The 13,603-nt window shown below is 34.0% G+C and overlaps 2 protein-coding genes across 2 annotated transcripts; both read left to right on the forward strand.

Moving 5' to 3' along the window:
• The first annotated feature begins 8,169 nt into the window (after window positions 1-8,169).
• On the forward strand, window positions 8,170-10,013 carry TBL27 (TRICHOME BIREFRINGENCE-LIKE 27). The gene is made up of 2 exons (XM_011072760.3): window positions 8,170-8,488; window positions 8,584-10,013. The coding sequence occupies exons 1-2, from the start codon at window positions 8,296-8,298 to the stop codon at window positions 9,693-9,695; spliced, it is 1,305 nt and encodes a 434-aa protein (XP_011071062.1). The 5' UTR covers window positions 8,170-8,295; the 3' UTR covers window positions 9,696-10,013.
• A 1,296-nt stretch (window positions 10,014-11,309) lies between these two features.
• LOC105156590 (MLP-like protein 423) lies at window positions 11,310-13,193 on the forward strand. The gene is made up of 3 exons (XM_088877933.1): window positions 11,310-11,504; window positions 12,421-12,670; window positions 12,759-13,193. Exons 1-3 carry the CDS (start codon window positions 11,328-11,330, stop codon window positions 13,055-13,057), a joined length of 726 nt encoding a protein of 241 aa, XP_088734059.1. The 5' UTR covers window positions 11,310-11,327; the 3' UTR covers window positions 13,058-13,193.
• Window positions 13,194-13,603: the final 410 nt, after the last annotated feature.

Here is a 13,603-nt window from a genome sequence, read left to right on the forward strand (position 1 = left end):
AATCATTACTTGTGTATTTAACTCATAAAGCAACATCAATAATGTGCATAATTAAGAATTAAGCAGGAATATCAACAACTTTTTTCCAGTCTAATTAATCTAAAAAGTGGCTCTTTATGCAATTCAGTAAAATATTAAGCATAACTAAGAAGCTTTGCTTTAATAACATGCTTCATTAAAACTACTATTAATGCGAGCGTGTGGGAAATGATGTCATAAAAACACTATTAAAATTAATTATTATTAAAAATTAATTAAGGGATAATTACTTTATGTGGAGAATAATCTCTGACCAAGTCGGTTACCCCTCTGATTAAAAGTCTTCATTTCTTACTTGGGTAATTAACTCTTCTTCCAAAACTTAGGAGATCTTAAACGCAAAGCAATTTCCAAACATTAATTACTTTGGGTTATGTGCAATTGATTCTTCCTAATTAATTTGATTACTATACAATACATGTCTTGAATCTTAAGGAAGACCTTTGACTTTAGTATATCAGATTTTTACCTTCAAGAACTGGAAATTTAACCCTACCTAGGCTAGGTTTTGAAGAGACTTCAAACTCTCTATATGTAAGAAAATGACAATTAGTTACTCATTTAACAACAAGAAGTACTCTTTTGTTGTTAGAAAATTGTGTACTGGACTTTATGTGACAATATGAGAACTTTGTTGATAGATAATTTGTAAATATTCTTACAAGCAAATTATAATTTTAAAGGCGTGTTCTGATCTATGATGGTGATCGGAGCTGATGACACTATATTTTTTCATAGAAAAAAGTAGAAAAAAGAGGTATGTAACGAAATAAATGTGAGAATATGTAAGCCATGTGAGGTGTTGGAATTGTTGATTCCAAAAACATTAAATGATGAATTGGACAATTTCCTGTCCAAACAAGCCTAAGTTGGGACAACAACCATTTCTATTAAATGCTTCTTATGGCCACCCAATTAATATTAAATGCTGAGAGCCTCAGACAGTTTTCTACTGTTGGGACATCCTTTTTTAAATTGAGGGGATTTTCAAAATCTAGGTTTGTTTTTTAGGATTTGTACTGAGTGTGGGGGCAACATCTACTTTCTTGTTTACACACCTCTGCACCTAACAAATGGAGCTCTCCTTCTTGCACACTTTCTCAACAGCAGGAGAAAACACAAACATTAGTTCAGTGTATCTTAAAGAATGTCCCAAGGCAAGAGGAATTATTAATAAATTAATTTCTCAAGTGTTTGATCAGAAGGTCATCAAGACAGTATGGATAGGAAAGAAGAGGACAAGGGAGTTTGATGTCGCTTGTGTATGTATTTATATATGTAGTAAACAAAACTTGTATTAATTTAATCCATCTTTTCTTTTCTTTCCTCGTATATAATACGATAAAACTCAGATATTGGAATCATATACTAGGTTCACAAATTATTTATTTTAACTCATGATATTTCTATATAATTTTATGTATCGCACGTAAAATTATTGATAAGCATATAGTCAAAGTAACGAAATTGTTGGTGTGGAACCAGCAGTAGTGAGCCCAATGGAACCAAATGCCCTAATCAACTATTAGGGCAAATTATGGGTTATAAAATCCTTAAAAAATTATAGACTAATATTACAAGAAAATATTAACAAATATTTACAGATCTCAGAACACATAAACAGATAAAAGGAAACAGAGAAATTATAAAATTTAGAGTCAGATTCGATGAAGGAAAGCCCACAACCACAAAGGCTGGCAACCTCACACGCCGGTTGCAAACCCACAAAAATCACACCACTAAGAAAAATTTGTCCACATAAGACCTCACAAAACCCAAATCAACCTTTAGGGTTTTCACTTAAAATATAGTTTACGAAAAACACTGTTAGTAAGATAGGAGAAGAAGGAAGAAGAATTTTGTTATGTATGTTTGATATACCAGAAGTAGTGAAGAAGTATTTATAGAGAGGGGCCATTAATGACAGTGAGAGATTAGAGCAGTTAAAGAAGAAGTCGAGGAGGGAAGACGGGGGTGTGGATTATAGAGAAGAATGAGAACAAGGAGGCAAGAGAGAAAGGAGGGGGATTTAGGTTTAGGATTACTTCTGCAGAGAGGAGAAGAATATATATAAAGCAATCGGGTCGGACCAATAGGTCGGGGTGGACGAGTTGGGCTTGGTCCAAGAAGTGGATCAAAGAGGGTGTGAGTGAGCTGCCATCCAAAGTGAGTGGATTGAGAGCTGGGTCTACCTGAACAGGTCATAGGCCACAATTTCTCATCAGAAATATTCTTGGATATCCAAAATAAAGTGTAAGGGATAATAATAAGAAAATAATAATATTAAAATAAACCTAAAAGGAATCTATGTTTAATTATGTGGAAGGGGGCCAAGGCCTAGATGTAAAAGCAGGCCATGACACATTTTGGCGTGACATAAAACAATTGAAAAATAATTAGATAGACTTAGGTGATGTATTAAAAGCAGATCCAAAGAAATTGTGACTTTGATGAGGGTATGGTGTGGTATTCTTCTGCTATTTCTTTTGACCAAGTTATGATTATCATCTCATCTGAAAATAATTATTGTGATTACTTTGTAATCAGTGTGTGGTGGTCAAGTTGCAGGGCGATCAGCTCGAGAAAAGATTCTAAAGATTGTCCCATGTTATATACTATACAGATATTTCCGAAATTTAATATCATATTATATATATATATATATATAAAACATATGAGCAGAAAATTTTTATTTATTTATTTATTTCTGAGTTGTATGATAAGTACTCAAGGTAGGTGTGAACATGCATGAAATTGGACTTGGGTCCATCATGTTAGGCTAGATAGCTATTTTTGGGTTTGAAAATTTTGTATGTTCTACAAATGATAAAGTTTATAAATTACAATATTGTGATGGTAACAATTTTATTACATTGTGAACACTGTATAGTGTTTGTTGGGCAATTTAACCAAAAACATTATCCCCTATTAATTAATGTTTCATATATAATTACAATGAGAGCTCGATTTTCTGTTAATTATAAATAATTTCGGTTTAATTTTACTATGATATATATACAAACTTTCGAGCATCTTAATCTTGATTGTGGGAGTAAATATTGATCGTTTATCCTACACAAACCTAATTAAAAATAAAAGTAAAATCTCAATTGGTATGATAAAAATTGATTACTCGATTTGATTTATGAGGAAAATTCTACTTAATTATGTCGTTTAAAAACTATCACAATCTGATTTCTAAAACGAGAATTTTGCAAATACATACCTTCAGTTTTGGCATAATTCGAGAAGAAAACAACGAACGATCAACCAAATCAACACCCCTATCCACAATGTCGTCTAATGGCAACATAAATATCCACACCTTTCATGTTGAAAACGTAGTCCATTTAGACAAGAAAAGAAAAGGTAAAAAAGTTATGGGACAATTCGACATCGCTTTCGAACACTTCACCCTACGTACCACTCATAACACGATGCATCTCACTACACTAAGTTCTCTACACTTTGCACCAACGGAAAATAAATGCATGAACGATAAAAAAAGCCCTCACCTTTTCTTCACTTTTCCACAATATGACACTGATATTTCAATTACATGCAAACGTTAGGGGAAAGTAAAAACAATGGGAATCTTTGATCAAAATTATTGGTTAGGCAAGAACATGTCTGTGAGACCGACCAATGGGGAGGCAACACTTGGTTGGAATTGGTTTTCTTGCCTCCTAAATGATGAGGATGATTTCATGGCAATTTGCGTGGTTGCCTGAATTTTTTCAGACATTAAAGTTTGATAATTGGGATTGCGTTAGTTGCCTTAGCTGAAAACTAGTGTGGCCATAGTGTTAAAATGGTTGTTGGCCATGTAATTTTGCGCTTTTCTAATCAATTTCTCTATCATATATATATGATTTTGGACCCGTTGTCCTTGTGAAAATTTGTTTGTTTGCCTACTGACAAAGATGATAATTGCCGGAGATGACCATTTATTTCAAGAATTCAAAAACAAGAAGTTGTTTCTTGGTGCCATCATGCTGACACGACCAATGTTATACTATTTGTTCGTTCATATGTTTGATATATATATTTACGATTGAAGAGTGAAAACGGCTAAATTCTCAGTATTCTTGCCCTCATTTTATTAATTTTTGAGTAAATTACAGCTACTCTCCTAATTATAAGTATTTCTAAGATTTTAATATTCGTGTAAAAATGAGACCGTTCTACTAGGTTTTTATTTATTTTTGTAATGAAATGCCTAATATGCCATTTTAAATAATGAATTATAACTTTATGCACTTTCTTTTAGAATTTAACAAAATATTTTTATGAACTAATATTTTCAATGAATTATTTACTTCATAAAATCTCAGATTTATTTTATACTTTTTAAATATTTTCTTTTTTCTAAAAAATATCAACAAGGATAAAGTGATAATATTTACCTTATTCTTTAAGTACTATATAATTATTATCCGTTTGAGGAAAATATTAATAATTTTCTAAACAATGTAAAATATTAATGATTATGTCAAATTTCAACAAATACAACTATAATTTATCCTTAATTTTTTGAAGAAAGATACCTTAACTAAATGATAGGAAAAGAAAGTCCAACTTCATGGTACGCATGAATGATGTTCCTATTTAATAATACTAGTCGTTATGGCATGGCTTTTCTACATGTATATATATAATAATATTTCTTTTACACTTTAAATAGAATATATAAATCGGTATATCATATTTAAGAATAAATAAATAAGTAAATAAAAGAAAATTAACTTAGTACGTGGTATTATTGACACAAAAAATTTGGTGCCACGGTATTACAAATCGTTGTTTTTGTCTGAAGAAAATATTTTCTTTTTATATTAGTATAAATAGATTGTACAGATATATAGATGAGAATAAGAATTTGAGTAGCAGTGGTTGAAAAAAACATAAGGAATATTTTTGGTAATTTGAAAAATTGGTATCGCAGTGTAGGTAACCACTCTTTGTGAGTAAACATAAAGTTTTAAATTAGTATTAGCTGTTGTGGTATGCCGTTATATATAATCAATAATTTTTTTTACATATTTAAAGATATATTAAAAATAATATGATAAATAAAAATAAAATATATAAATCAATATATTGCATTAAAACTAAAAAAAAAAAACTCATTTATCAATTAATGTAAAATTTGAAAAGTTAAATAAGTTAAGTATTTATCGATTGAATGCATTTTTGACTTCACAAAAAATTGGTGCAACAATGTCATTAACTACCGTTTGTGAGTGTGACAGAGCTTTTCCTTGCGGCACGTCATTTGTACATACATATAATAAAATAATTTTTTTATACTTTAAAATATATTAAAAAATATGAGTAAAATATATAAACCAATACATTTTATTAATAAAAAGAATGAAAGAAAACAATAATAATAACTTATTAATTGTAAATTTTTGAAAACTTGAATAAATTAGTTAATCATGAAGGGTATGTTTGAATTCACAAAAAGTTATTGCAACAATGTCATTAACCATCATTTGTGAATATGGAGGGACTTTTCTTTTTATATTAGCGTATATATAGGTATAGATATCTGCAAATGTGGTAGCCAACAAACCGCCAATTCTACAATCAGGCCTGTGAATGGGTTTAATTCTTTCGCCCACTAACACCGTCCTATGGACCTAAAATCAATGTGCTCCTCTCCAAAAATATTCGGGCTGGCCTAGTACTCTTAGCCTTCTTGTAAGAAATGCAGATGAATTAATGTTTTGGGCCAGAAACGGGCTCGGACTCTGATCGAAACTCAAGTGAGGAGACACGCCTCTCACTCTCAGACTTACAGCGGAGTACAGAATTAAGAGTCCTCAGCTTCAATAATCTTTATCTAGCATTTACAACTTGTTACCAAAAATGAGCAGTTTCTTAACAGCAGCATCAGCTATTATCGCAGGTTTCACTCTCTTCATGGTTTTCTTGCTGGAATTTAGTGAGCTCGAGTGCTGATCTCGAAGTTGGCCACGTACTCTCCCAAGATCGCGTGATTGGTCTTGAGGATAAAATAAGAACGTGAAGCTCGTTGAGTCCCGACAACGACCCTTCGACGCTCAAATTAGTTGGGATCAAGGTAAAGATATGCGATCTAACAAGTGTAGGTCGAAAATAATAAATGCAAGTTACCTCTAATGAAGTGCATCGGGGTATTTATAAGGCCACATGTCAACATCTGGAACGCGGGCGCCGTCGATCCGGAGGCCCACCTTGCATGTTGTCTGGGTCTTCAGTCCAGTTATAAAAATGGATCCGGATGTCGGACACTTTGACCCGCTTTCCAAAGTGCACGGATCTACTCTTGTGATGGGGAAATACCCTTCGTTAAGGGTAATTTTAATTTAATCTCAGACTGAAATAGGGGTTCTCCCCATCAGGTAGAATGCTAATACTCTCTCCTTGATCATTTTAGTGACCACTCAGAACAAGAACAACAAAACTTCCCAAAAATTTATGACATTCAAGATCCATCAATCCGACAAATCGATGTAATTAACCCCAGTGCAAAGGCCACCGTTGCCGGCATTGTAAGACTCTTCTTTCTGGCAGTCTCAGTTAAAAGCCACCATATTAATTTGCCTGAATGAACTGAAACTGAAACCATTATATACTAACCAATTAACGTTCTTCTTCTCAAACTCGAGCTGAACGAAATGATGACATATGGGATATATAAGAGAGGTAAACGTAACAAAGAATCTGATGCAAAGATAAATTTTACAGTTTCCCAAGTATCTTAGTTACCCCGTTCTTGGCGCGCCGCAGGAGTTCCTCCAGTGACAGACTCGACAAGATATGGACTGCTAACACGTACTTGATTCATCACAACTATTACGGTTTTATCCAAAGGATACGAAGCATGAGAAGGTTGGAGGGGTGGTCCACGGCGGAATTCTTCTCCGGTAGTGGTTTTGATTGATAGTATGCAGCCAACTGCAAATTCGTCGCCCTGACCCCTCAGCTTCCATTGCCGCTGAACTGACACTGTAGTATGCCGTTTGCAATTGATTTACTTTAATGTGGTTCTGCAGGTCTGAAGCGCTTTCAAGTTGAAAATTGCTGCGACATTAGAGTTAAGTTAAAGGAGGAAACTGTGCAACTAAGGGCCATAACCCTTCGGGGAGGGGTTTAGACTCCAGTTCGATGGTGAGCACAAATTGCTTTGGTAGGCGACTCTTCTAAAAGGCTACACATCGGTTTGATGGGGAGTTGATCACTTGATAAACCACAGACTGCACACACTCGATCGAAAATGATTTATTAGGACGCAGAGATATTTAGAATAACAAGTTAAGGCTTTTTACTTAGGATTAAACTTTTAAAATTTTTTACTACATGAAAAAAGATGAAATGGTTATATTTTTAAGAACTTCCCGTAAATGGTTGAAAAAAATCAACAGAATATATACATATCTTATTAATTTCTTTACATTCAAATTTTAGACTATTAAATACTAACAATTATATAACTAGTATCTCAAATACTAACATAACAAACTACGTACTATATGTATCATTAATAATTATAGTACTGTTGTTGATAACACATCTATTACATTACATAAATAAAATTAATTAGCCAAACTTATGTTATTTGAAGCTAAGATCTTTCAGGGAAATGCCAATTATATGATACTTTATTGATTATTTATTCCATATCAAGATTAATCCAATTAAATGAAAGGAAATTATGAATTCGTATATGATTACAATTCTTACCCCATAGTTATAGGACTAAATATTTTTCTTATGGTATGTTCAAAATTAGATATAAGCTAGTCCCAAATTTTATTAGTCGGCAATTTAGTTTTTTCTCAAACAACAATAAATACAAACTATTTTTTGTCGAGAATTTTATTTATACCATATAAGAAGATTTTTTTTCCTTATATCAATGAAAGAAAGTTAAAAAAAAATTAATAAGGAAATGTAACGGGTTTGGGGTCCAAGTCCAACTACTCATTCATCAATAAGCCTGTTAAATTTTGGAAAGAAGTCAAAAAGACCAAAAAGGCAAAGTTTGAGCACGGGCCTGAAGACAACTGCACTGCACTCCCCCAAAGTCTCACCACCAATACTCACATCCAGTTAGTTGGCCAACCATATACAATGGGGTTCTCGAGATCACTTCCACTTTGACTAGATCATAACACCCCACCCCACCCCCACAAACTTCTCTTGTTCAACATCTCTCTCTCTCTCTCAATTTTCAGATTCGGAAGACAAAAAGGACAGAAGGATGAAATGGCGTCATCAAAGAATCCATTCAATGATCAACCACAGCATTACTCTTTCTCCAAGAAGTTCTTCTCTTATTCTTCGTATGCCCTCCTCCTATTAGTCTTCCTTCACTTTTATTTCAGTCCCTTCTCTTTCTCCCCCATTCATCATCCTCATTCTCCTTCCAACAACCATATTCTCATCTCATCATCAAAAGGTATCTTCATATTTTTCTCTTACATATGTCTCTCATCATTTGTTTAGGTTTTTGTTTTGTTTTCAAGATTCTGTTTTTTCATGGTTTCTTTGCAGGGGTTTTGGATAAAAACAACATAGTAAAGAAGAAATCGTGCGATTACAGCAAAGGAGAATGGGTGCGAAATAAGTTGGGGCCTTCGTACAATGGCAGCACTTGTGAGACAATCAAACCAGGCCAGAACTGCATGGTTTCTGGCAGGCCAGACAGAGATTATCTCTACTGGAGATGGAAGCCCAAACAATGCGAACTTCCCAGGTTTCAGCCCGAAACTTTCCTTCAACTCCTCCGAAACAAACACATCGCCTTTGTGGGGGACTCCTTGGCAAGAAATCAGCTTGAATCACTTCTTTGCATGTTGGCCACTGCCTCGAAACCAAACCTTTACTACACAGATGGAGAAGAGAACAAGTTCAGAAAATGGTTTTTCGCTTCTCACAATATGAATGTCTCAATCTATTGGTCACCTTTTCTTGTGAAAGGGATTGAGAAGGAAAATGAGGGGAGCTTCAACACATTGTTTTTGGATTCTGTGGATGAAAGGTGGGCAGCAGATTTGAAGGACATAGACATGCTTGTTTTGTCGGCGGGGCATTGGTACTTACATCGTGCAATTTATCACTATGGAAACTCAGTCTTAGGCTGTCATGCTTTGGAGAACTGCACCGAGATTGGATTCTATGATGTTTTTGGCAAGGCATTGAGGACATCATTTGAAGGCGTAATTCAGAGGAAAGGCCCTAGTGGGAGTGCGATTTCCGTCTTTCTGCCAACGTTTTCGCCAGCGCATTTCGAAGGGGAATGGGACATGTTAGGGGCGTGCTCCAAGACTCTGCCTTACAAGGGAAACGAGAAAGCTCTTAAGATGATGGATGCAGAAATGAGGAGAGTTGGAGTGGAACAAGTGAAAGAAGCACAATCAAAGGCTGAGAAGTTTGGGAGTAATGTAAGGATAGAGGCACTGGATATCAGTGAATTGGCTGTGTTGAGAGCTGATGGGCATCCTGGACCGTACATGCACCCTTTCCCATTTGCCAATGGAGTTCCTCAGCGTGTGCAGAATGATTGTGCGCATTGGTGTTTACCGGGACCTATTGATACTTGGAATGAGATTATGTTAGAATTGATCAAGAGAAGAGCTGGTAAATTGAAAGCAAAAACGTCATAGTAATTTTGTATGTGTTGATTTGATGCTTGTTGGTGTCGGAGGGAGATGATGAGATACAAATGGAAGGAGAATTCATGTAGCCAAGAATGTTCCAGAGTACGTGGTAATTAAGAATGATGAATTTGTCTGAAAGAAGTTTGATCTACGTTGGTGAAGTCTATGTACTTAGGGGATTGAAATCCTTAGAAGGGATTTTATTTGTTAAGAATCCATCAGCACTGTCATTACAAAACTCACAGTACTACTACAATTCCTGGTCCTGTTGATTTATAATTTTTCTCATCTTGATTCTTTTATATCAGTTTCCCATTTAATCAATCATGTTTGTCATACAACAAATGCATGTGAAATATTCAAAATATTCTTTTAAATATATATTTGGGTATGACGAATTATATAAGTTAATGTACGTACGACATAGCTAAAATAAAATATAAGACAGAATTTGAAATCTAGACGATCCAACACAAATTTTGGTGTGTCCTATCATGTTGTAATATATACTAATGTTGACATGGCGGGCATCATGTTAAGAATTGATTTTGTTCCTTGACATTGATGAGAGCTATCATAGCATTACTTGAAAATCTTTCCACTTTACCTAAAGTGCTTTGATTTCGCTGGGAAATTAGTAGAATGTGCAAAGAGTGGTTATGATGCATGAAATATTTGGATGGATTAAGATTTAAGATAATATCTTCACCCTGATTCATCTAGTATCATTGCAACTGGAGAGCGATGTTTAGGTGAAAATCATCCACCTAAACCACACCCATCATCATTAAATTAGGTGGATTATATTAACAGTTGATGGATTATGATTTGATCCACATGCAGACTGAGAAATTGAGATTTTTGTTCTTGAAGAATATGATATTTCGTTTAAATAACGTTTTTTTACTCGAATCAAGTTTAACACATCGGATTAATAATATTTGTACTTTGTCGTGTAATCTCTCTTACTAAATTATAATTATACTCATATCATGTAATTACTTTAAATTTAATCAAATCCATGCACTTTTACTCTTGTAATTATACTTTTTTGACATTTTAGTTCTTTACTTGTTAAGATGCAAAATAGTCATGCGCGATCCATTTAAATTTCTCTACAAAATATGTCCTTAAATTGAGAACTTAGAAAAAGTTCATGACTCTTTTGCAATCTTAATAAAATAAATGACTGAAATGCTAAAAAGTGGTATAAGTATAGGACTTAAAATGTATTTAAGCGTTTGGCTGTGCTATCTAGGAGCAAGCAAATTCTCATTTCAAGACTCATAAATTCAAAATAGAATTTTTACTCAAATTAGGTTTGGTCGAACTAAATCAATCACAAACTAAGTATATTATATTTGTTGTGTAATTGGTCACTTTTCCTCAACTGTACACCAGTCACAGGACAAATGTATTGCACTAGTCATATAATTGGTTCAGGTTCGATGGAGCCAAATCCGAACAAAAATTTCCTCTTATTTTGACAGCTAAGTCTATTATCATAATTCATTCTACACATCAATCGAATTAGTTAAAGCTAAAGATCCGCCTATTCTGCTAGCACTTTCAAAGCTAATACCAAATATATTTGGTCATCCATCTTTAGTTTCTTGCATAATTACATTGATTCCTGCAATGGCGTCTAAGGTTGAATTGGAGGTTGAACTGAAATCTAAACCAGAAAAGTTGTGGAACGGCATAAGAGATTACACGACGCTCTTCGTCAAAGCCGCGCCTGACAAGTACGAGAGGATCCATGTTCCTGAAGGCAATGGAATATCTGTTGGCTCAGTTGCTTTGCTTAAGAAAACAGTACAAATTATTACAGTTTTAACATTATCACTAATTATATATATTAAGTGACAATAATTTTTAATTTATCACAATACTGAGTTTCACAACTTTATAATGAAATTATTATATATGTAAGAATTATCGCGAGTGACAAAAATAGTACATAATGGTACTGATATATTATCAGTATATATTATGTTGTTACTAAGTTCTCAATATAGATAACTGAAAAATAACAACCTATTTGATTCAAATAGTATTCTACCTATTTTGACCATTTTACCAATAAAAAACTTTATTATGCCAAATACCCTAAAATCTTATAAGATGTTTTCATATATTATAAGCTTTAACATTTTATTTATCCAAACACTTTAGGAGTTTATTTTTAAAATAAGATTGCCAAACACCCTTAGTCTTATAAAGCAATTATGGTGCGTGTATATTATATTTATTTTAATTTGTCAAATATTAATGCATAATTTTGAAAAAGAAAAATAATGTATATGCACAATATACATATATATTATTCCGTCTAATTAATTTTAAAGATTTTGATATAATTTCAAATTGTATTACTGACTAATGTTTGAACGAGTGGTTATCTGTGTCCTCTGCACTTATAAATCATCTTGAGATATCTGACGTATTAAGATGTTTACAATTGATGAATTCTTATAGAATATAGCTCTAAAATTAGGATCCGTAACACTAATAAGCATCCAATATGAATTTATTACTAGTTCAATTTACGGCAAGGCTAGGCTAACGTAGGCGCCACCCCTACATACACAAAGACAGGTTTTATATTAATTAATTAACATCTACTGTATAGTATAATACGAAATACAAACACGACTTTTACACTACAAGATACGAACTGCACCAGATCAAATCTAACTAGTTAAGCTGTCTTAAAATAATTCCAAAGTAGGGCATGCATTATGCGGCCTATATATACATGCACGTATCTTCAAACGTCAACTTAATACCATATTCCACAAGAATGGCATTCAACTTTGAAGTTGAAACTGAACTGAAATCTAATGCCGAGAAGGTGTGGAGTGCCCTGAAGCAACACGCGACAATCTTCCCCAAAGCCGCGCCTGATAAGTACGACAGCGTCGAGGTTCTTGAAGGCGACGGACTGTCTGTTGGCTCTGTTGTTTTGTTTAAGAAAAAAGGTATAGAATATTATTACTTAATTATACCTAGTAATTATGAAGTCGTATTATTATAACTAATTATAAATGTTTGATTATGTTGATGCAGAAACAAATGGGGATGTAACAATGAAGCAGAGGATTGAATTGTTGGATGAAGCGAACAAAACACTGATTTACAATGTGATAGGGGGAAATATCATGAAATACTACAAGAGCTACAAATCCATAACTGGTGTGAGCGACAAGCAGGGCGACGGCGACGGGGATGGCGCTCTAGTGAAGTGCAGGGTTGAATTTGAAAAGGCAGCTGTTCAACAGCAAGGCCCTGACCCCCAACTCTTGAAGACTTTCATCCTCCAGCTTTTCCACCAAATGGATGCTTATCTTCTCAACACTACCCACTAATTAAAATTCTAATGTTTTCGTCTCATAAAATAAAACCAACTACTGTGCTGCTCTACGTACTTTGTTTCTCACCTCAACTCAGCTTTGTTTTTGTACAAGTTAATTAGTAAGAGACCCGACAGCCTTTTATTTTTAATGGGGGATTATGAGAGCAGCTATGGAAAATGGCAAAAATGTCTTCGAATATAAGCTAATATTACTAGAGTATCCAAAGATTCGATATCTGCAGGTCAGGTCTTGGGCCGCAACCCGAATCCACGACCCAACCCAACAAACTCTCTAACCGAGATTGTCGGGCCACATTGGGTCGCTGGTCCTGACCCAAGTCCGCGACCCGACCTTGAAGACCCTTACTTATAGATCGTTGATCTACATAATCTTGGGCTAGGATGACAACATATTCCGCAACACTAGTAGACCTCTCAAGCATGCAAGTAGACCCACGCAGGCATTATAAATATTCTATGCTAAGTTCATTTATGGTAAGATATTAATTACACTCGTAATTCACTTTAGATCGCTTCAACTCGCATTTCTGTTACATAT

Source organism: Sesamum indicum, linkage group LG2 (genome assembly GCF_026168435.1).
Source record: "Sesamum indicum cultivar Baizhima isolate 11 linkage group LG2, ASM2616843v1, whole genome shotgun sequence".
NCBI classification, from domain to species: Eukaryota; Viridiplantae; Streptophyta; class Magnoliopsida; order Lamiales; family Pedaliaceae; genus Sesamum; species Sesamum indicum.